At 47.1% G+C, this 21,148-nt stretch overlaps 1 protein-coding gene across 6 annotated transcripts in view; it reads left to right on the top strand.

The window, feature by feature from the left end:
• Window positions 1-19,073, top strand: part of Calcoco2 (calcium binding and coiled-coil domain 2) — a 35,088-nt gene extending 16,015 nt beyond the window's left edge. For 2 of the 6 annotated variants that reach the window (XM_076543213.1, XM_016007822.3), the window contains exons 3-14: window positions 1,401-1,503; window positions 1,643-1,776; window positions 2,760-2,885; window positions 7,153-7,241; window positions 7,546-7,615; window positions 8,867-8,989; window positions 9,379-9,465; window positions 10,754-10,912; window positions 11,870-11,965; window positions 14,559-14,694; window positions 17,229-17,257; window positions 17,766-19,073. In XM_076543213.1, the coding sequence (XP_076399328.1) occupies window positions 1,401-1,503; window positions 1,643-1,776; window positions 2,760-2,885; window positions 7,153-7,241; window positions 7,546-7,615; window positions 8,867-8,989; window positions 9,379-9,465; window positions 10,754-10,912; window positions 11,870-11,965; window positions 14,559-14,694; window positions 17,229-17,257; window positions 17,766-17,942 (1,329 nt within the window). In that variant the 3' untranslated portion in view covers window positions 17,943-19,073. Of the gene's footprint in view, window positions 1-1,400; window positions 1,504-1,642; window positions 1,777-2,759; window positions 2,886-7,152; window positions 7,242-7,545; window positions 7,616-8,866; window positions 8,990-9,378; window positions 9,466-10,753; window positions 10,913-11,169; window positions 11,966-14,558; window positions 14,695-17,228; window positions 17,258-17,765 lie in introns of all 6 variants that reach the window. The other 4 variants (XR_013041877.1, XM_042282682.2, XM_076543215.1 and 1 more) reach the window with 4 other exon arrangements.
• Window positions 19,074-21,148: the final 2,075 nt, after the last annotated feature.

The raw sequence follows: 21,148 nt of genomic DNA, 5'->3' as shown, positions 1-21,148 counted from the left end.
TATGTCTGTGTGAGAGTGTTGGATCCCATGGAACTTGAGTTACAGACAGTTGTGAGCTGCCAAGTATGTGCTGGGAATTGAACCCAGGTCCTGTAGAAGAGCCACTAGTTCTCTTAACCGCTGAGCCATCTTTCCAGCCCCATAACACATGGGAGACAGGCTGATGGAGTCTCTGTGAGTTCAAGGCCAGCCAGGTCCACAGAGCAAATTCCAGGACAGTCAGAGCTACATAGTGTAGCTGGAGAGCTTCTCTCCGGGTCCCGCCGAGCCCCGGCAGTCTGACAGCCCACTTATAAAATAAACACACAGATGCTTATATTATTTACAAACTGTATGGCTGTGGCAGGCTTCTTGCTAACTGTTCTTATATCTTAAATTAACCCATTTCTATAAATCTATACCTTGCCACGTGGCTCGTGGCTTACTGGCATCTTCACATGCAGCTTGTCATGGCGGCAGCTGGCAGTGTCCCTCCGCCTTCCTGTTCTCTCAGTTCTCCTGTTAGTCCTGCCTATACCACTGGCCAATCAGTGTTTTATTTATTGACCAATCAGAGCACATACAGACCATCCCACAGCAACATAGTGAGATCCTGTATTGAACAAAACAAAAACAAGATAGAGAACGATTGAGGAAGACAGCTGATGTAGACCTCTGGCCTCTGTATGCAAGCATATACACTTGTACACACATGCATGCATGAATACACAGACACACAAGGTTTTGCTATGTAGCTCAGGCTGGCTTCAAACTCATAGTCTTTCAGGTTCCCATGTAGCTGTGATTATGGGCAGGCATCGTTATGACTGTCTCCTCTCAAAACATTTTTTAATCAGTACTGTGTGTGCTCTGTGTCAATTTGGATAATCAAGTTAGTTTGGTTGTTTGATTTGATTTGTCCTGGAACTCACTATGTAGTCCAGGCTGGCCTCAGACTCCTAGCGATCCTCCTGCTTTAGGTTCTCAGGTATCAGAACTAGAGGTATGAGCTACCTCAACTGACTGGTGACTTGGGGATAAATTCTGGCGCTCATGTAATGGGTGTTGAGTTAGTTTAATTCCCTTCTTAACTGGAATTTTGAGTTGTTCCTATACCTCAATTTATCTTCGTTGCTACTTCATAACTATAATTTTGCTATTATGTTTCATACTGTTATGAATCATAATGTAAATATTTTAGAGATAGAGGTTTGCTAAAGGGGTCGAGACTCACAGGTTGAGAACCACTGTATTAGATGTTTTCCCACATAATACCCACAAGCCAAAAAACATGTTCTTATCATAGTGAATTCATTCTATCTTCAGTATAAATAAATTTAAGTGCATTTTAAGAAAACATAGTCCAAATAAGACTTTTTCATGCAGTTCCATCAGTGCTGAATTAGAGCTTGTCATTGCAGGTGGGGTGGAAGACAACCAGGGAGTATTACACCTTCATGTGGGTTGCCTTGCCCAGTGACCTAAACAAGGAATCAACCAGGCAGCTGGAAGTCCAGTTCAAAGGTAGGAAAATACTAGGTCAAAAGTGCTGAGAACTCTGGCCAATGCTAATTAATCCCCTTGAGTTTTCTGGGACAGTTTTTGGTTTTGTTTTAAATGGGATAGCTCTTATTTTGTATTAAAAACCACATTCCACTTTCAGCTTATTATCTGCCCAAGGACGATGAGCATTACCAGTTCTGCTATGTGGATCAAGATGGCGTGGTCCGGGGAGCAAGTATCCCTTTCCAATTCCGTCCAGAAAGTGAGGAGGACATCGTGGTTGTTACCACGAAGGTCTGTAATCATCTCCCTCAAGCCTTTCTGTAGAATAGGAGCTCCAGCTTGGGTGGACTTTGCATCAATGACTCTACAGAATTGCTATGGATAGATATTGTTGGGGAAAATCATATGATACTGCTCTAACCCACTCAGGGATGACTTGGGAATAATTTTAAAAAATCAAAACATGATTTCTCCCTTCTCTGGAACTTCTATAACTATTCAGTCCCCTTAGCTGTTACAGCTTTTATTTATTTATTTATTTGCTTTAGTTTCATTTGCATTGGTATTTTGCCTGCATGTATGCCTGTGTGAGGATGTTAGAGACAGTTGTTAGCTGTCATGGGGGTGCTGGGAATTGAACCTAAGTCCTCGGGCAGAGCAGTAAGTGCTCTTAACCACTGAACTATCTCTCCAGCCCCTCCCCCCTTTTTTAAAGACAGAACCTCAACAACAACAAAAAAGACAGACCCTCACACTATGGCCCAGGCTGGCATAAAATTCAGGGCAGTCCTCCTGCCTCAGCATCTAGAATTCTAAGATTATAGGAATGCGCCACTGTGCCCAGTGTCACTCATAACGTTCTATTATTATTATTATTATTATTATTATTATTATTTCCTGGAGACAGGGTTTCTTTGTGTAGCCCTGGCTGTCCTGGAACTCATTCCTTAGACCAGGCTGGCCTCAAACTCACAGACATCTGCCTGCCCCTGCCTCCTGAGTGCTGGGGTTAAAGGCATGCGCCACCACCTCCCATCCACTCAACTTCTTCTGGCCTTAGGTTTGCTGGTCTTTGTCTCCTGGCAAGAGCAAACCTAATTCTACGATAACACAGGCACGTGATGTTGCCCCTTTCCTCCATTTGGAGGCTGTTCTCCCTGGCGTCCACAGTGTCGCTCCAGTGGGTGGGAATCACTCAGCTGCTCGTCCGAGCTTGTGGGGAGTTCCCGCTGGAAGGACTTGAAGGCAGCTGCTGCGGTGTTGGCTTCTTGCAGGGAAAGGTGGAAGAGATCGAGCAGCACAATGAGGAGCTTCTCCGAGAAAACCAGGAGCTGAGAGACAGCTGTGCCAGCCTCCAGAAGCAGCACTCAGACGCGCAGGCTGAGCTGGAGAGGAAGCAGGTACGGATGCTGGCCAGAGGTGAAGGTGGAGCATGGAAATGAGAATTGATGGCAGTGTCTCTGACCCAGGGCTGTTTCCGCTTGCCTTGGCTTCCTTCCTTTACACCCCACCCTGTTTTTGGTTTTTCAAGACTGGGTTTCTCTGTGAAACAGTCCTGGCTGTCCTGGAACTCACTCTGTAGACCAGGCTGGCCTTGAACTGACAAGGATGCCTCTAGAGTGCTAGGATTAAAGGCGTGCGCCACTACCACCCAGCACTTTTTTTTTAAAGTGGGGTCTTGATATGTAGCCTAGGCTGGCCTTAAACTCAAGAGTCTCCTGCCTCAGCTTCTCAAATGCTGGGATTACAGGCCTGTACCACCACCCTTCTACACCCAGGTTTTGTTTTGTTTTGTTTTGTTTTGTTTTTATGGAGACAGAGTCTCACTATGTGGTTTTGGCTCTTCTGGAACTTGCTATGTAGACCAGGATGGCTTTCACTGTTTGGCCTAATGGCTCAGGCTTCTAGCTATCTAGTTATTACATCTTAAATTAATCCATTTCTATAAATCTATACCTTGCCATGTGGCTCGTGGCTTACCAGCATCTTCACATGCTGCTTGTCATGGTGGTGGCTGGCAGTGTCTCCTCCTGCCTTCCTGTTCTCTCAATTTTCCTCTCTGTTAGTCCTGCCTATACTTCCTGCCTGGCCACTGGCCAATCAGTGTTTTATTTATTGACCAATCAGAGCAATTTGACATACAGACCATCCCACAGCAAAACGTATATTTGGAAAGAATTTAACTCAAATTATTTTAACATTATCTTAAATTAATTTTACCTCTCCTCCCGCATGTCTTGCTCCCTCTGCATCTAACTGGCGAATCTGCCTTTCTTCTTCCCAGACCTCTCTCTGTCCAGTAGTCCCACCTATACCTCCTGCCTACCTATTGGCCATTTAGCTTACTATTAAACCAATCACAGCCACACATCTTCATACAGTGAAGATTCACAACAGTGTCCCAATCCCTCCACTGGAAGTCTTGCTATTCACCATTGCTAGAGTCTTAGCTGGGGTCAACCTTGTAGAATCCTGGGAGTTTCCCTTGCACCAGGTGTCTACTTGACCCAGAAATGCCCCCTTTCCAGTCATCTCTTTCAGTACTCTCCCTCTCCATCCACTCCTCAACCTGACCCCTCATGTTCCCACCCCCACCTGACTCCAATCCACCCTCAAGATCTCTTCTATTTCCTCTTTCCAGGGAGATCCAAGCATCCCCCCTTGAGCCCTCCTTGTTACCTAGTCTCTCTGGTCTGTGGATTATAGCATGGTTATCCATTACTTTACAGCTAATATCCACTTATGAGTGAGTATATACCATGTTTGTCTTTTTAGGTCTTTAGTTACCTTACTCAGGATGATTTTTTTCTAGTTCCATCCATTTGCCTTCAAATTTCATGATGGTATTGTTTTTGACAGCTGAGTAATACTCCACTGTGTAAATGTACCACATTTTCTTTATACATTCTTCAGTTGAGGGACATCTAGGTTGTTTCCAGGGTCTGGCTATTATGAATAATGCTTCTATGAACATAGTTGAGCAAGTATCCTTGTGGTATGATTGAGCATCTTTTGGGTATATGCCCAAGAGTGGTATTGCTGGGTCTTGAGGTAGATTAATTTCCAGTTTTCTGAGAAACCACCATATTGAATTCCAAAGTGGCTGTACAAGTTTGCACTCCCGCCAGCAATGGAGGAGTGTTCCCCTTACTCTACATCATCTCCAGCATAATCTGTCATTTGTGTGTGGAGGGGAGGGGCAGGTTAGCTTTTTGGATTTTTGAGACAGGGTTCCTTTGTGTAGCCTTGGCTATCCTGGAACTAGTTCTGTACACAAGGCTGGCCTCAAATTCATAGAGATCTGCCTGCCTCTGTCTCCTCAGTGCTGAGATTAAAGGTGTGTGCCACTATCACCTAGTCATTTGTGGTTTTTGTTCTTAGCCGTTCTGACTGTGTGATATGGAATCTCAAAGCCGTTTTGATTTGCATTTCCCTGATGGCAAAAGAAGGGTATTGAACATTTTTTTAAGTGTCTCTTGGCCATTTGAGATTCTTCTGTTGAGAATTCTCTGTTTAGATCTGTACGCCATTTTTAAATTGGATTATTTGGTTTTTTGATGTTTAGTTTCTTGGGTTCTTTATATATTTTGGAAACCAGCCCTCTGTCAGATTTGAGATTGATGAAGATCTTTTCCCATTTTGTAGGCTGCCATTTTTTCCTATTGACAGTGTTCTTTGCCTTACAGAATCATTTCAGTTTCAGGAGGTCCCACTTATTAATTGTTGCTTTTAGTGTCTGTGCTACTGGTGTTGTATTTAGGAAGTTGTCTCCTGTGCCAGTGCATTCAAGGCTACTTCCCACTTTCTCTTCTATCAGGTTCAGTGTAACTGGATTTATGCTGAGGTCTTTTATCCACTTGGACTTGAGTTTTGTGCATGGAAATAGATATGGATCTATTTGCAGTCTTCTACATGCTAACATCCAGTTATGCCAGCACCATTTGTTGAAGATGCTTTCTTTTTTTCCATTGTACACTTTTAGCTCTTTGTCAAAAATCAAGTGTCCATAGGTATGGTTATATCTCCGCCTTTGACACCATGCTGTTTTTAATTACTACATGTCTTAGAGTTTCTATTGCTGTGAAGAGACACTATGACCATGGCAGCTCTTATCAAGGAAAAACATTTAACTGGTGTGGCTTAGATTTTCAGAGATTCAGTCTATTACCATCATAGTGTGACATGGTGGGGTGCAGGCGGACATGGTGCTGGAGAAGTAGCTGAGAGTTCTACATCCTTGATCCTCATGCCACAGGAAGTGAACTGAACTAGACCCAACTTGAGCATAGGAGACCTCAAAGCCCACCCCTACATGACACACTTCCTTCAACAGTGCCACACCTACTTCAACAAAGCCACACCTTCTAAAAGTGCCACTCCCTATGAGTTTATGGAAGCCAACTACATTCAAATTATCACACTACAGCTAGCTTTGTAGTAGAGCTTGAGGTCAGGGATGGTGGTACCTCCCTAGGTTCCTTTATTGTACAGGGTTGTTTTAGCTATCCTAGTGTTTTTGTTTTTCCATATGAAGTTAAGTATTGTTCTTTCAAGGTCTGTAAAGAATTGTATTGGGATTTTAATGGGGATTTTGTTAAATATGTAGATTGCTTTTGGCAAGATGTTAATCCTACCAATCCATGAGCATAGGACCGACCTAGACCCTCTGCATATATGTGACAGTTGTGTAGCTTGGTCTACTTGTGGGACTCCTAACAGTGGGAGCAGGGCTGTCCCTAATGCATTCTGGCTTTTGGAAACCTATTCCTCATACTAAGTTGCCTTGCCCAGCCTTAATACAAGTCCCACCACAACTTGATATGCCATGTTTTGTTGATATCCATGGGATGCCACCCCTTTCTGAACAGAAACAGAGGAGTGGATTGGGGGGAGCAGAGGAGAGGAAGGGGAGGGACTGGGAGGAGAGGAGGGAGGGGAAACTGTAGTCGGGTTGTAAAATAAATAAATAAATTTAATTAATAAAAAAGAAAATTAAAAAAATATCTTTTGGTGTGGAATCCCCTTAGTGGTGCCCTTCTCTCTGTGTAGTGCTCTGCCTAACTAGTACAGTATTGGAAAGTGGCTACTAAGTTAAAAGTGCTAATAGAGTAGTACTCTCCTGTTACTGTGATAGAGCACCATGGCCGGGGCAACATGGGAAAGAGAGGCTTTGTTTTGGCTCACAGTTCCAAGGGGTGAGTCCATCATGGTGGGGAGGCGTGGCGGCAAACTGCAGGGATGGTGGCAGGAGCAGGAGGCCCCACTTCGTTTACAAGCATGGGTTGCAGTGAGCACTGGAAGTGGGGCAAGGCTGTACCCTCAAAGCCTGCCCTTGGTGACGGTGACGAGCTCCCTCCAGCAAGGCTGTACACCCAAAGCCTACCCTCAGTGACACACTTCCTCCAGCAAGGCTGTACACCCAAAGCCTACCCTCAGTGACACTCTTCCTCCAGCAAGGCTGTACACCCAAAGCCTACCCTCAGTGACACACTTCCTCCAGCAAGGCTGCACCTTCTCAGAACCTTTCCAAACAGCACCACTAGCTAGGGACCAAGTGTTCAAATGCCTGAGCCTGAGAAGGACATATCTCATGAAACCACCACAGTGCTTACATACTAAAACTTGTCTTAAAAATGATCTGCCTCTTAATCATGTTTCGCTCTCCAGGAGGCACTAGAGGCACTGCAGAGCACCAATAAGAAGTTAGAAGAGGACATGGAAGAGCAGAAGGCCTGTTGGGAGACTGAGATGCTCCGGTGAGTATGCCTGCCCTCTTCTTGCATGGGAGCGATGGCAGTTTGTAGTTAACACTGCTCGTTAAGGTAGGGAGTGACCGAACATCCCTGTCATCCCATTGGTCATCCTCGGCTACACAGGGACTTTGAGGGCAGCACAGGCTACGTGATACCCTATTTCAAACAAAACAAACAAAAAACCCGACTTCCTGTTATGGCATGTATGTAGGTGGTTAACTGTTGTCTTGGGCCAGGCCAGGCCTGAGTCACTTATGTACTGGGGTAATTGATCTGGAATCATAAACAATCATCTCCACTCCCATAGACTGAAAGAACACAACCAGAAGATATCCTCAGAAAACGAGAAGCTGGGGAGCAGAGTAGACCAGCTTCAGGTGAGTGACAGTGTGCTTTTGCCAAAGGGCATTTTCCAGAAAGATGTTGCTCCTTGTAGCGAGTGCCTCGAAGCACAGCAGTGATGTTCAACTTTGGTGCTGTGGCAGAATATCTGATGTAAAAACTTGACAAAGGAAGGATTGATTTGGCTCAGAGTCTAAGAGGTTCCCGTCCACCGTGGTGGAGAGGGTGTGACAGCAAGCAGCTCACACCGCGGCATCCAGGAAGCAGAGAATGCTTGGGCTGGCTTTCTCCTTCCCTTGTGTTCTGCCCGAGCCCCTAGGTACGCCTTTCCCTTTTAGTACCTCCTTAGAAATTCTACAGAAGCCAGATGTGGTGGTGCCACAGCACTAGGGAGGCAGAGGCAGGCAGAGCTCTGTAAATCCAAGTCTAGTCTGGTCTACAGAGCATGTTCCAGGACAGCCAGGGCTACACAGAGAAACCCTGTCTCAAAGGGGAAAAAGAGAGAGAGAGAGAGAGAGAGAGAGAGAGAGAGAGAGAGAGAGAGAGAAGAAAGAAAGAAAGAAAGAAAGAAAGAAAGAAAGAAAGAAAGAAAGAAGAAAGAAAGAAAGAAAGAAAAAGAAAGAAGAAAGAAAGAAAGAAAGAAAGAAAGAAAGAAAGAAAGAAAGAAAGAAAGAAAGAAAGAAAGAAAGAAAGAAAGAAAGAAAGAAAGAAAAAGAAAAGGAATGTCCACAGACACAGAGTACTGCGCTCATCTCAGAGGCATTCTCAGGCGGATGGGATCGACAAGCAAGACTGAACACTACCATTTTCAGAGCATCAGACTTCAAGTTAGGCTATGGGTTTTTCAGTCTTAGATCATGTGGTCCCACATGTGCATATTACAAATAGTAATGGCCTACGAGGAAATTAATAATTTGTGTTTGTGTCTATATCGTGAACTAATCTTAAGGATGATAATCATTTATAACAATGATTTTCATTTATTACAAAATTTTCACAAGCAAAATCTTACTCCAAAGCCTAGGATGTAAAGCAGAACTGCTCTATATTTAGGAAGAAAGACAAGCTTTCGTTTAAAAAAAAAAAACAAAACGAGATTGGTTGACCATTGCTCAGTTGAGTCGGATTCTGGGCCGTGTGGCAGAGCCGGTGAGTGGAGGAACTCCGAGGGGTCTCTGCAGTTGGGAGTTGCTAGGAATCATCTTCGCTCCTGTGCGCGTTAGCTTGTAACATGGCTCCCACTTAGTTTTCCTCTCTCTTACTGTGGAATTCACTCTTTGCTTTAGGCCCAGCTGTCAACTCAAGAGAAAGAAATGGAAGAGCTTGTTCTGAGAGACCAAGACATGACAGAGCAGCTGCAGCGTCTCAAGGATGAAAATAGCCAGCTCGTCCTCAGTCTCACTGAACAGGTAGACCCGTGCAGGAAACCTTCCCACGAAAACACACCTTGTGCTTGCTTTCCTCGCTCTGGGGAAGGGCTCAAGATGCCTTTACCTCTACTGCTGTTTTTTGAGACACCATCTCACCGTGTATCCCTGGCTGGCCTGGAACTCAGTTTCTGCTGCCTCTGCCTCTTGGGCTCTGGATTAAAGGTGTGCGCCACCACACCCACCACACCCAGCTCAAAGAAGCCATCTTGTCTGAGGTTATGTCATGATCTTATTCAACAACTAAAAGACTTCCTCAGCATCCTGCTTGCTCATGAGTTCAGTGTGTGCATGTATGTGTATGTGCACGCGTGCGCCTGTGCGCCTGTGCGTGTGTTCCCAGCGTGGTACTAAAGTCTCTTTCTGTGCAGAAGGAGCAGCAGAAGAAGCTTGAGCAGACAGTGGAAAAGATGAAGCAGAGAGAAACCACGGCCAGGAAGAAGCAGCAGGAGCTGACGGCATGTTGACTGTTTGTGCATGGCTCTGTGGGCGGTGCCTAGGGAGACAGGGGGGGCTGTTTTCAGGAGATGGAAAGACAACCGAGACATTAGGGTAGCATTCACCTATGGGGTTTTACTTTCTATCCAAAAGGACAGAGAATCTGCCATTTGAAAGATGTTTCAGAGAGGTGGATGTGTCTAATATGTGATGAGTGATCAAGGAGTATGGAAAATTAAACATCAGGACACAGTAGTGGACAGATCTTTGGGTTAGGAACTCACTCCAGATTTGTTATGACAAACAAGTGAATAACTATAAAGAGCCACACGAATATACATAGCAATGAAAGCCTAATTAACTAGTAATTTCCTGAAATAACTTGTTGGAAAAGAGGCCTCACGATGCTGACAGGTACTGAAATCTGTGTTTTCTGAATGGATGTCAAAAAACAACATGAGGATTCTGACATCGGAAAGTGTCCAGACTGCCTCATACTGTAGCTGCATCGCTCTGGCCCTCACATTTGGTCAAGTTGTGAGAACTGACTGTGTGTATACTGCTTATTTGCTAGCTCACTCTTACAGTCTCAGCCAGGAGAGGCTGAGGCAGGAGGGCTGGGATTCAGTCATCCTGAGCTGCATAATAAGTTTGAAGCCAGCCTACCTTCCATGAGACCCCGTCTCCAGAACCACGAATGTGAAAGGTGAAGAGCAGGACAGGGTTTGCAAACCGTTCAGCCCTACGACGGGCCTTGAAGAAACTGAATTCGTTACTAACCTTTACAGTTGAGACCGTTTCCCACAAACCCGCATTTCCCACTTGTGAAAAATGGCAGCGTCTGGTACCATTGAGCCCACATTACTGCAGGGTTACAGCCAGGTGGTTGAGGGACTAGATGGGTCACACGTTCTCGGGGACTGAGCCCAGGGCTTGTCTGTGCTAAGCATGTGCTCCCTCTCCCACTGAGTCGCCACCCCAGCTCTCCTCTTCTGTTCCTTCGCTCCATTTCATCCACTTCTCTCCTGACTCCCAGGCATATGTGAGGTTTTTGTTGAGTGTTGAAGGAGGGGAGAAAATAGCTTTAATCTATAATTATATGAAGATCTGAACCTCCTTATGATTAATCTAGCTTTTCTTGGAATTTTTCAAAACCCAAGGACTCCCCCGCTTGGTGCTAGGCATCAGACTCAGGACCTCACACATGCTCTCCAAGCCTTTACCTCTGAACTATATCCCCTTCCTTATAATCTTTATTTCTCACGCAAACGCTCTCTAACTGCAAGGACTGTGTGTCTTGTACTTCAGGAGCCTAAGAACAAAGAGACAACCACGGAGGAGGAGTTAGTGCGAGAGGTTGACCGCCTAAAGGCAAAGGTAGAGGCCGGGAGAGCCTGTTACTTAGAGAAGTACAAAGAGTGTCAGCGACTCCACAAACAGATCAGGCAACTCAGGGCTTCTGCAATGGTAGGTGCCAGTGAAAGGGCCCAGGAGAGCAAGGGACATGAAAGTCAGGTTCTGACCAGCCCAGAGGATACACACCCTTACTAAGGAGCTTTTTCTTCCTAAAAAGAGAGGGTGGCATTAAGAGACCAGAAGCCAACCTGGGCAAGGGGAAAGTCCCTGGGGACTCAGGCCCATTCATGGATCTCAGGGAAAGTTTCTGTAATGATTCAGGAGGTTCGGTGCAGACTCAGAGTCCTTTCTTATTTCTGCCTTTTGAGGAGGTGAAGCAGGACCAGAAGAGCCAACAGGAACCAGTGGGGATGGGGAGCAAGAAGCCTGACATCGGCACTGTCATCGGGTAGCCCCTCGATTACCTCAGGGCCGGCTAGAAGCGCACAGCAGTTTGGGCACCAGCATTCAAATAAAAAATCATGCAACCAAAACCACAACCAGTAGGATTAGCTGAAGTGTGTCTGTGAGACGTGTGCATGTGTACGTGGACAAGCAAGAAATGGGGAGCACTGAACATGAAACTAGCTGAGTCAACAGCATTCTGGGGAGTTCCGAGCCCAGGCTGTGTACCTGGTGGAACCTGGGAGAAAGTCCTTCCAACCCAGATCAAAGTGCCTCAGGCCCATGGAGTAAGGTGTCCACTCAGAACTAACAGGGTCCTGTCATGCTGGGTAGGATTCCAGGGTTCTAGTTGTCTTCACCTCTGAAAAGTCAGTCTTCAAGGGTCTGCCTCGAGCTCGCCTCGCCTCTCTAGTCTCTTACCCTGTCAGTTAAACTGACACACCTGACATTGCCATGCCTGCTCAAGCTTTCCAGCCTTTGGCCAAGTCCCCAGCACGCTCCCACCTCCCAGGGTTCCCTTCTCCCCCGCCTCAGCCCTCCTCCCTTTGGAAGCCAGCTCCTCCGCAATCTACCTTGGGGCTCCGTTTCAGTATAAGATCCTAACTGTAATGTCTTTGTTGACAGGATGAGAACTTTGACCTGTCTAGAAAGCTAAGTGACAACAAGATTGTGTCTGACGTTCTGAAGAGAGAGAAAGAGAGACTAGACAGAGAGAACAATGTAAGTGTGCAAGAAGGAGGAAATCCCAACATCTCAGGGAGGGCTGGCGGGTAATAGCTCATATTTGTGATTCCAGCTGCTGGGAGGGTAAGGCACGATTAGCTCAAGTTTGAGGTCATCCTGGGCTACAGTGTGAGTTCCAAGGTTACATTGTGAGAGAGACCCTGTCTCAAAATATTCAAATAAACCTGGTGGTGCTGGTGGATGCCTTTAAACCCAGCACTCAGGAGGCAGGAGGATCTCTGTGTGTTTGGGGCCAGCCTGACCTACAAATTCTAGGACAGCCAGAGCTGTTACACAGAGAATCCCTCAAAACAAAACAAACAAAAACGAGAGAGAAAGAGAGAGAGAGAGAGAGAGAGAGAGAGAGAGAGAGAGAGAGAGAGAGAGAGAGCAGGTTAGCTCAGAGGTATGATAGTAAAAGTCGGAGGGTGAATAGAAGGGCCCTTTCCCGGTGAAGCAGGTACTCATAAGCAAAGTAGTCTAACTTACCTCAAAATCCTGGGATTTGTTGGTTTTGTTTTTGTTTTTGAGACAGGATCTCTGTAGCCCAGGCTGGCCTCAAATTTGCCATGAACTGAAAATGACCTTGACTTCTTGAACCCATGGCTTCCATCTGCCCTGTGCTGAGATTACAGTCATCCACTACCATGCCTAGTTTATGTGGTGCTAGGATGGAACCCAGGGAGTTTTGTGCATGCCAGGCAAGCACTCTACAGCTTGGTTAAACCAAAACCCTGCTTTTTAAATTATTTTTTGATGTTTGAAAGAGGGTCTCAATATGCAATCCAGCCTGGCCTTGAACTGGAAGCAATCCTCCTGTCTATGCCTCCCAAATACTAGGATTACAAGGCATATAACACCGAGTCCAGCACATAAACACTCTCTCTGTTCTACATAAACTTACTTGGCATGACAGGGGTCATCTCACAAGAAGCAGCCTTGGTGGTCATGGCTATGGTGACCATTCACTTACTCACCAATCCAATATTAACTATCTGTATGTGCTAACACTGAGCTATTGGCTGAGTTATTTATTGGCTAAAGCAAAAAAAAAAAAAAAAAAAAAAATGCTTCTACTTAAAGTCATCTCATGCCCAGCATGCAGGAACAGTTGTCCATTGAGTGTTGTTGCTGCTTCTAGACTGACACCTCTCACTGCTCCATCGCTGCCCTTGCTGGAAACCTTCTGGGCTGTCTGTCCCCAGTGTCAGGAAACTGCAGGAAACTGCAACAACGACAACAAAGGCGTAGGAAGACAGCACAGCAAAATGCACTGCCTTCTTTTTTGTCGTTGTTTGTTTGTTTGTTTTGAGACAGGGTCTCACTGTACCCAGCAAATACTCCTAAAGTACACAGCTCAGAAGCCCTGGCCGTGGGCACTTTATGGCCCCATCTCCGTAAGCAGTCCGTCTAGCACACTGAAACTCCACATACATCAACCAATAAGCCCCTTGAGAATTTCTGAGCTGGCTTTTGTTATTTGGGCTGATGCATTTGGAGATTACAGAAAGCCTTGGGGGTCTGTTTTTGGTCCTCTATTCTCATTCTCTTGGGTTAGATGGGGGTGCGAGGCAGGGTATGGAACACAATCCACCCCACCAAGCAAGAGTCTGCTGTTTGGAAGTCTGGTCCAGAACTGCCTGGAGTGAAAAGCCAGGCATGGAGGTGCATCCTGTACTCTGAGCACTCTGGAGACGGCACAAGCAGGAGAAGCAGGGCTTTGTTTGGATTTATGGGTCATATGAATGTGTGGGTGTGTGCATGTGAGCGCAGGTGCCCTCAGAGGCCAGAGGCCTCAGGTTCTCCTGGAGCTGGAGTTACAGGTGGTTGTGACCTCCCCAGCATGGCTGCCGAGACTCAAAGGGCAGTGCAGGCTTTTAACCGTTAAGGCTTCTGTCCAGCCGTAAGAACCGGGAACTCAGCCAGGGGTGGCAACACAGGCCTCTAATCCCAGTACTCAGGAGGCAGTGACAGGTAGATCCCTGAGTTCAAGGCCAGCCTGATCTACAGAATGAGTTTCAAGACAGCCGGAGTTATGTAGAGAAACAGTCTTGAAAACAAAACAAAAATAAATAAATAAATAAATAAATAAATAAATAAATAAATACAAAATACAAAAATAACTAGGAATGAAAAGTTTCAGCTACCTACATACAAGTTAAGGGCCAGCTTGAGCTACATGAGACCCTGTATCCAACAGAGAGTGGGCCAGTAAGATGCTCATCAGGCAAAGGCATTTGTCGCATAAGCATGATGACCTGGGTCACCCCAAACCCATGCTAAAGTAGAAGAAGAGAAACAACTCCGCAGAACTGTCCTCTAACCTCCAAACTCATGGCCACACTACGGCACGTACATGCCCCACCTCCACCACACACACACACACACACACACACACACACACACACACACACACACTAAAAACTTAGAACATATCAATTCAGTTCAGATGTCTAAACTCAGACATAAGCGTAGTAGTTGTGGGTCAGTGGTCGCATGGTTCGCGGGGAACCTTATGGGCACCTGCCTGCTCCTGCAGCAGTTCTCTGTTGCTGCCTTCCAGCGTGTCTGTAAATCTTTCTGTCCTCAGATCCTGAAGAAGGAGAACAACAGACTGATGAACTACATGGGCCTCCAAGGCGACTCTTTTCCACATCAAATGCATTCTTCAGATCAAGGAGCTGGTAGGCAAAACCCAGGCCTTGTGTATGGAAACCCATATTCTGGTACGACAACTTTCCCACTCTATCTGGAAGGCCCTTGCCAACATCCTTTTCCCCCACTAATGTGTGTGCGCATAGTGTGTGTGTGTGTGTGCTGCTAATTAAAGCTAGCATTGTTAAGACTTGCTGGACAGAAGCTGAGGACCCAATAGAAAGAAAGATGGCAGGAAAAGAGTGTTAATTGAGAAATAAATCTGAATCCAGAAGACACAAATCAGCTCATTTGCCTAGAGGCAGCAGGCACAAATTGAGTCCCATGGCTACCTTCCAAATATAAATCAGAGAAATGTCTTTCTGTAGAAAATGCACACATACAAAGGAGAGGAAGCTAATTAAGTTTTGGAAATGGAAACGCTAGAGGCAGGTTGTGCCTCCCAGAAACCCATAGTTCCGGCAGCCCCCTGATGGCCCAGCCGAGGATAATGAACAAGGGTGTGCTCCACTGAGACCTATGGGCAGGAAATAGGAGGGATGTGAAGTAACTTGTCCCTTCCACGTGGGAGGCTGTCCCTGCTGTCTGCAAAGTTAATGCAAGTCCTCATTTGGTTTTTTACCTGGTTTAAAGCAGTAACATCTTCTTTAAAATCAGAACCAGTTCTTTGCAAGAGGCAAGAACAAGTTTCGTCTTTGTTTTTAAATATTTGAACACGTTTATATTCTCTTCCAGCATGGCAGCCTCATGGGAAAGGAACAGGTGGAAGGCTGAGCCTAGGGAGCTGGCACCGTGGGTAAAGTGCTTGCTACGCAAGCTTGAGGACCCGAGCTCAGGTCCCCGCCCCACATAAAAAGTGACACAGTGGCATGTGCCTCCAATTCAAGCACAAGGAGGATAACAGATCAGAGCACCCCAAAGGTTGCTGGCCAGCCATTGCAGCCAGTCAGTGAGCCCAGGTTCAATGAGATAGAATTGTCTCAAAGAATGAGCTAGAACAGCTGGGGTTGAGCTGAGAGCACTTGCCTAGCACACAGGAAGACCCAAGATTCAGTCCCCAGGACTTGAGGGGGTGGGGCAACCAATAGAGGAAGACTACTGGCATGGACCTTTGCCATCCATGCACGTATGGGCGAGTATTGCACAGAGTGCATGCACGTACACACAAATACAAAGTGGGAGGCCATGCTAGATGCCATAACAGTGAGACTGTGTCAAACAAAAAATAATGATAAGAGTGATGAGGGGCTGAGAATGTAGCTCAGTTCATACAGTGCTTTCCTAGGATGCTCCAAGACCTGGCTTCGATTCCTAGCACCTTAGAAACTGGGCCTAGTGCCGCATGCCTATAATCCTAGGACTAGTATGGTGGAGGCAGAAGGATTGGATATCGAGGGTCGTCCTCAGGTTACATAGTGAGGTCAAGGCTCGCCCGGGCTTTGGGAGACTCCATCTCAAAATAATAACAACATTGAGCTGAACTTGTTGGCTCATGCCTGTCATCCCAACATTGGGAGGCTGAGGCTGGGGGATTGCTGTCAGCCTGAGCCACAGAATGAGATCCTGTCTCAAAATTAAAACAAGAAAAACAAATAAATAAAAATTATAGGAAGATTTTCCCTAACTGACTTTCTGGCTGAGCAATGGGGGGTGGGGACCAATGGAGTCATCTGTATCTTCAAACCAGTCAGCTGGGCTGATGAGACAAACCATGTGGAAGGAGCTCCTTCCACGTGTTGTCACAGTAACGATGATGATGGATATATAAGGCACCTCCAGGTCACTGTTGATGCTTCCCCTTGCCCTGGGCCACTTAGCACCCCAGTGACCACTGAGCTGTCTTCCCCCTGCCCTGGGCCACTTAGGACCCCAGTGACCACTGAGCTGTCTTCCCCCTGCCCTGGGCCACTTAGGACCCCAGTGACCACTGAGCTGTCTTCCCCCTGCCCTGGGCCGCTTAGCACCCAGTGACCACTGAGCTGTCTTCCCCCTGCTCTCCTTGAGGACCTGCCTAGCAATCACCAGAGGCTGGGCTGGAGAGAGGGCTGAGTGAGTAAAGTGCTTTTGTGAGTGTGAGTCCTCACAACCACATAAAAGCTAGGTGCTCTAGCACACCTCTGTAACCCCAGTGCTCCTTCAGTGAGACAGGAGGCAGGACAGGAAAAGCCCCAGAGGCCCATGGCCCAGCTAGCCTGGGCAAACAATAAGGACCCTGCCTCAGACAAAGCAGACTAGGACCTACACCTGAGACTGTTCTTTGACCTTCATGTGTGTCACACACACACACACACACACACACACACACACACACACACACACACACACACACACCACGAGATAAATGCAAAGCAACAGATCTGACAAAACAGGGGCCTGACAGGCACATCCTGCTGCAGACGTTTTTGATGGTGAGTACCCTCCAAAGGTAACAACAGCTGGGCATGGTGGAGTGCTCTTTTAATCCCAGCACTTGGAGGCACACGTAGATCTCTGTGCCTAGTGAAAGAGGGCACAGTGAAGGTCACAGAACACGTCTACTAGACCACAGCTGGTGTTCAGGCATGCTAGGTTTTTCATTGAATAAAATCCTTTTTATTCCCCTCAGGTATCCAAGAAAGTTCTGCTCCCAGCCCGGTAAGTATTTGGTTCATGAGATTGTTGTTCACATATAAAATCCCTGAGAAATCCCCAGTCTTGCTCCAAATCATGGGAGAACCAGGGAGAGATGGGTGCATTTTGATAGCTGCAGGCAGGGGTCAGCTGGCTGGGCCCAGGGCTGGGGTAGCCCGCTGAGGTGAGGAGAAGGAATCGGCTTTCCATCCGCATTGCTCACGGTGGTCTCCTGCAAATTGAGTTGGCAGGTGATGGGGAAGAGATGTGGCCTGGTCAGCTAACCAAACAAAGCCTGCCCAGTACTCCTTCCAGGCAAGAGCAGTGTTGACTGTTTTGGCAATATTAGGCCCTTTCAGTCCCAGGGTGAGAGGAAACCCCAGACATCCTCTCCATATGTGAGTGTGTTCTATTTCCTGAGCACCTTTCTTGTGCTGATTATGCTAGGCACTGAGAATACAGTGGAAAGCCAGATAGAGGGACATGTCTGTGATGCAAAGCTCACGTTGGGACGTGACCTCTCTTCTTCCAGCTTGGCATGAAGAAGTGCCTCATCTGTTCATCAGACTTTGGTGATGGAGTCTGTGATCACATCTTGGAGCAGCAGCAAATGCAGACCCATTTCTTGAATTGTCCAATTTGTGACGAAGCCTTCCCGGCGAGAGAGAAGCAGATCTTTGAAGACCATGTGTTCTGCCACTCTCTCTGAGTGTCCCCGCCTGCATCAGGTCTCACAGTGTAGAACACAGTCTCTACTGTAAGCTCTCCAAGCAGAGAAGCCTGTCTAAATCATTTGGGGTTCACTTAGAGCTGCTGCCCGCAAAGGGTGACTGTGGCCGCTGTAGGGTGGTGTTGACAGGGCTGCGGCTGCCCTGTCCACGTCACATAGCTGCAGCTCCAGCCTGCCACCTGCAGTGCCCTTTGGTCCTCAGACTCCAGTGCAGAACCTGCTGGTCCCAGCAGCCACCTGACACCAAGGCATTGTCTTCCAAGTTGTCCCACTGCGGTCACAGCCAGGCCTTGAGCATTTGTGCCCCATTCTCAGCCCTGACCCCGAGGGTGGGAACAGGATGGAAGTGGAGAATTTCTTTATCTTCCTCAGTCCTTTCTTCAACCAATGGCCTCAGATTACCCCAAAAAGGCACAGCAGAGAACTCAGATTCCAAAGATTTATCAGCTTCCAAAAGGAGCAACCTTTGTTTTTGAAAACAGGGCCTGACTCTAGCCCTGGCTGGCCTGGAACTCTCTATGTAGAAGAGATCTGTGTACGTGTGCCCCCAGAGTGCTGGCATCAAAGGCATGCACCACCATGCCTGGTGAGAAGTGTCTTATTCTTCACCTACAAAAAGCCTTATTTCTAGCAGAGTGTGATGATATGTATCTGTATTCCAGCAGGTGACAGGTTGAGACAGGAGGGTTATGAGTTCAAAGCCTCTTGGACTACATTGTGAGGCTTTCTCTCAGGAAAAATGGGGAGGGGGCAGGGAAAAGGCTTCTTTCTATCTAGATACTTCTGATTGGCACTTTCTGATCATTTCTTTACATACAACATGGATTATTATGTCATATATATGAAGAGATTTTTTTTTCTGGCTGACCTGGAATTCACTGTGGAGCCCAGGCTGGCCTGGAACTCAGCAATCCTGCTGCGTCACCTTAGTGCTGAGCCTACGGGCCTGAGCCACTGCTCCCTGTCCTGAGTCTGTTGGTGACAACTGGGAATGGGTAGGAGGTGTATGGGCTTGCAACTTTCTCAAGAGTTACTTGTTTGTATGAATCTAAGACTAATGAGACAATGTTAATCTCTTCACTGTTGGAAATAAATTACTCTTTTTAAGGACATGTATCTTTTTGTTTTTGTTTTTCAAGATAGGGTTTCTCTGGGTAGTCCTGGCTATCCTAGAACTCACTCTATAGACCAGGCTGGCCTCAAACTCAGAGATCCCCCTGCATCTGCCTCCCGAGTGCTGGGATTAAAGGTGTGCGCCACCACTGCCCGCCCGGCTTGTTTTATTTTTTAAAGGGGGAAGGGCTGGAGAGAGAGCTCCATGATTAAGAGGCACTCCCTGCTCTTTCGAGGACTCGAACTCAGTTCCCAGCCCCTCATAACCATCTTAAACTCCAGCCCCACGGGATCTGGCACCCTCCCCCAGCCTCTGTGGGCTTGTGCACACACAGACACATAAATGAATAAAAACTCTTAAACATTTTTATAAAGATTTTCTATTTTTATTTGATGTGCATTGGTGTTTTGCCATGGGTGTCGGGAACCCTGGAACTAGAGCTACAGACAGTTGTGAGCTGCCGTGTGGGTGCTGGGAATTGAACCTGGGTCCTCTGGAAGAGCAGCCAGTGCTCTTAACCACTGAGCCATCTCTCCAGCCCCCTCTTAGACATTTTTTAAAGGGGACAGTGAGATGCCTCAGTGGGTAAGGACACCGCCAAGCAGGCGACCTGAATTCCACCCCTGGAACCCACATGGTGGGAGGAGAGAACTGACTCCCAAGCTGTTCTCTGACTTCCACATGAACACACACTAAACAAGCAATATGTTAAAACAGAACTTAACAAGAAGAAGACATTCCATTTATGATCTTGTATTTTAAGTTTGAGGATTAGGCAAAAGGGTCTGAGAACGCACACTCACCAATGATAGATACCACCTCCCGGTCAACGGAAGAGTGTCCTGCTTACACTGAGTGAGATGCTCCGCAATGGAGCCTCGGCTTGAGAACTCGGGCCCTGCCTACGCACGGTGACTTTCTATCTGTGCATTTTAAAGCAGTGTGGATTTTGCATGCTTTATGAAGTTCAAAGCCTTCTGTCCAAATCTGCCCATTTGAACTGTTACGAAAGTAATTCTGCTCTCTCTTCTGTGGAGGGCCAAACTGACAGGGCTCCTAGGTATCAAACAGTGGGTCACTATAGCGACTTACAAAAACTTTGAATACAGGATGTCATTCATAAGGTGAAGGAAGCTACAATTCTCTCCTGATGGGGCGGGCTGTCCTCATGTGACTGGAGAACATGTCCAAACCCTTTAAGTTTTTTATTGTGTGACAATTTCATACATGTATACAGTGTATTTTGATTAAATTCCCCCCCCTTCCCTTCCCTCCAATCCTGCCCCGCCCCGACTCCACCCCAGCAACCACCCCCCCCCCAATTTCATGTGCTCTTGTTTTCAACCCTCTGAGCCCATCAGGGCTACTCGTGTGGGTTGGGACCGTCTACCAGCACGACAGCCTCCGCTTCCCTGTGCAGCAGCCATTCTGACATTGTGGGACTTCACTGCCATCGACACTTCACACCGCAGACCCAAATGGAAAGGTAGAATGGTGATTTTTGTGCCAGGCTCTGTTCCCGGCTATCTTCGGCCCCATGTGGTCTGTGGACCATAGATTGGACAAGCCGGCTAGACCGCTACCCTCGGCTGCTTGCCTTGGTTTCCCCATGATAAAATGAAAACGAACCAGTACTGCTCCTTCTGTGTCATCCCGTCACTAGGAGAACTTCCGCACCCGTGAGCCTTTTGTCCCCCCGGAGGACCAGATGCCACGTGAACACCACTCCACAATGGAGACCTGGCAAATGGAAATGCCATTTTTTCCCAACGTGCCTCCCCCACCCCCGTGGATTGCTGTGCCTCCCCGGACGGTTCTCGGAAGAGCTGCAGTTTATTTTGTACTAGTCAGCTCTTAATTAAGCACTTGAGTGGAGAGAGGCAGTGGCGCGCATAATCCAAAATCAGTGGATGCCATTTTCTGGTGAATTACCCACCTCTTTGCTCCTGCTGCCCCGAGGGTTCCCAAGACCATCGGAGGCGGCAGCAGCAGGCGCCTTCCACTGCTGCAGGAAAAACAGTTGAGGTGTTAATGAGCCTTTTTGCTGGGTGTAAAACAAAGCGTCCTTAAC

Source organism: Peromyscus maniculatus, chromosome 8, assembly GCF_049852395.1.
Source record: "Peromyscus maniculatus bairdii isolate BWxNUB_F1_BW_parent chromosome 8, HU_Pman_BW_mat_3.1, whole genome shotgun sequence".
Taxonomy (NCBI): domain Eukaryota; kingdom Metazoa; phylum Chordata; class Mammalia; order Rodentia; family Cricetidae; genus Peromyscus; species Peromyscus maniculatus.
The sequence above is the reverse complement of the archived record's forward strand: the minus strand, read 5'-3'. Positions and strand labels throughout refer to the sequence as shown.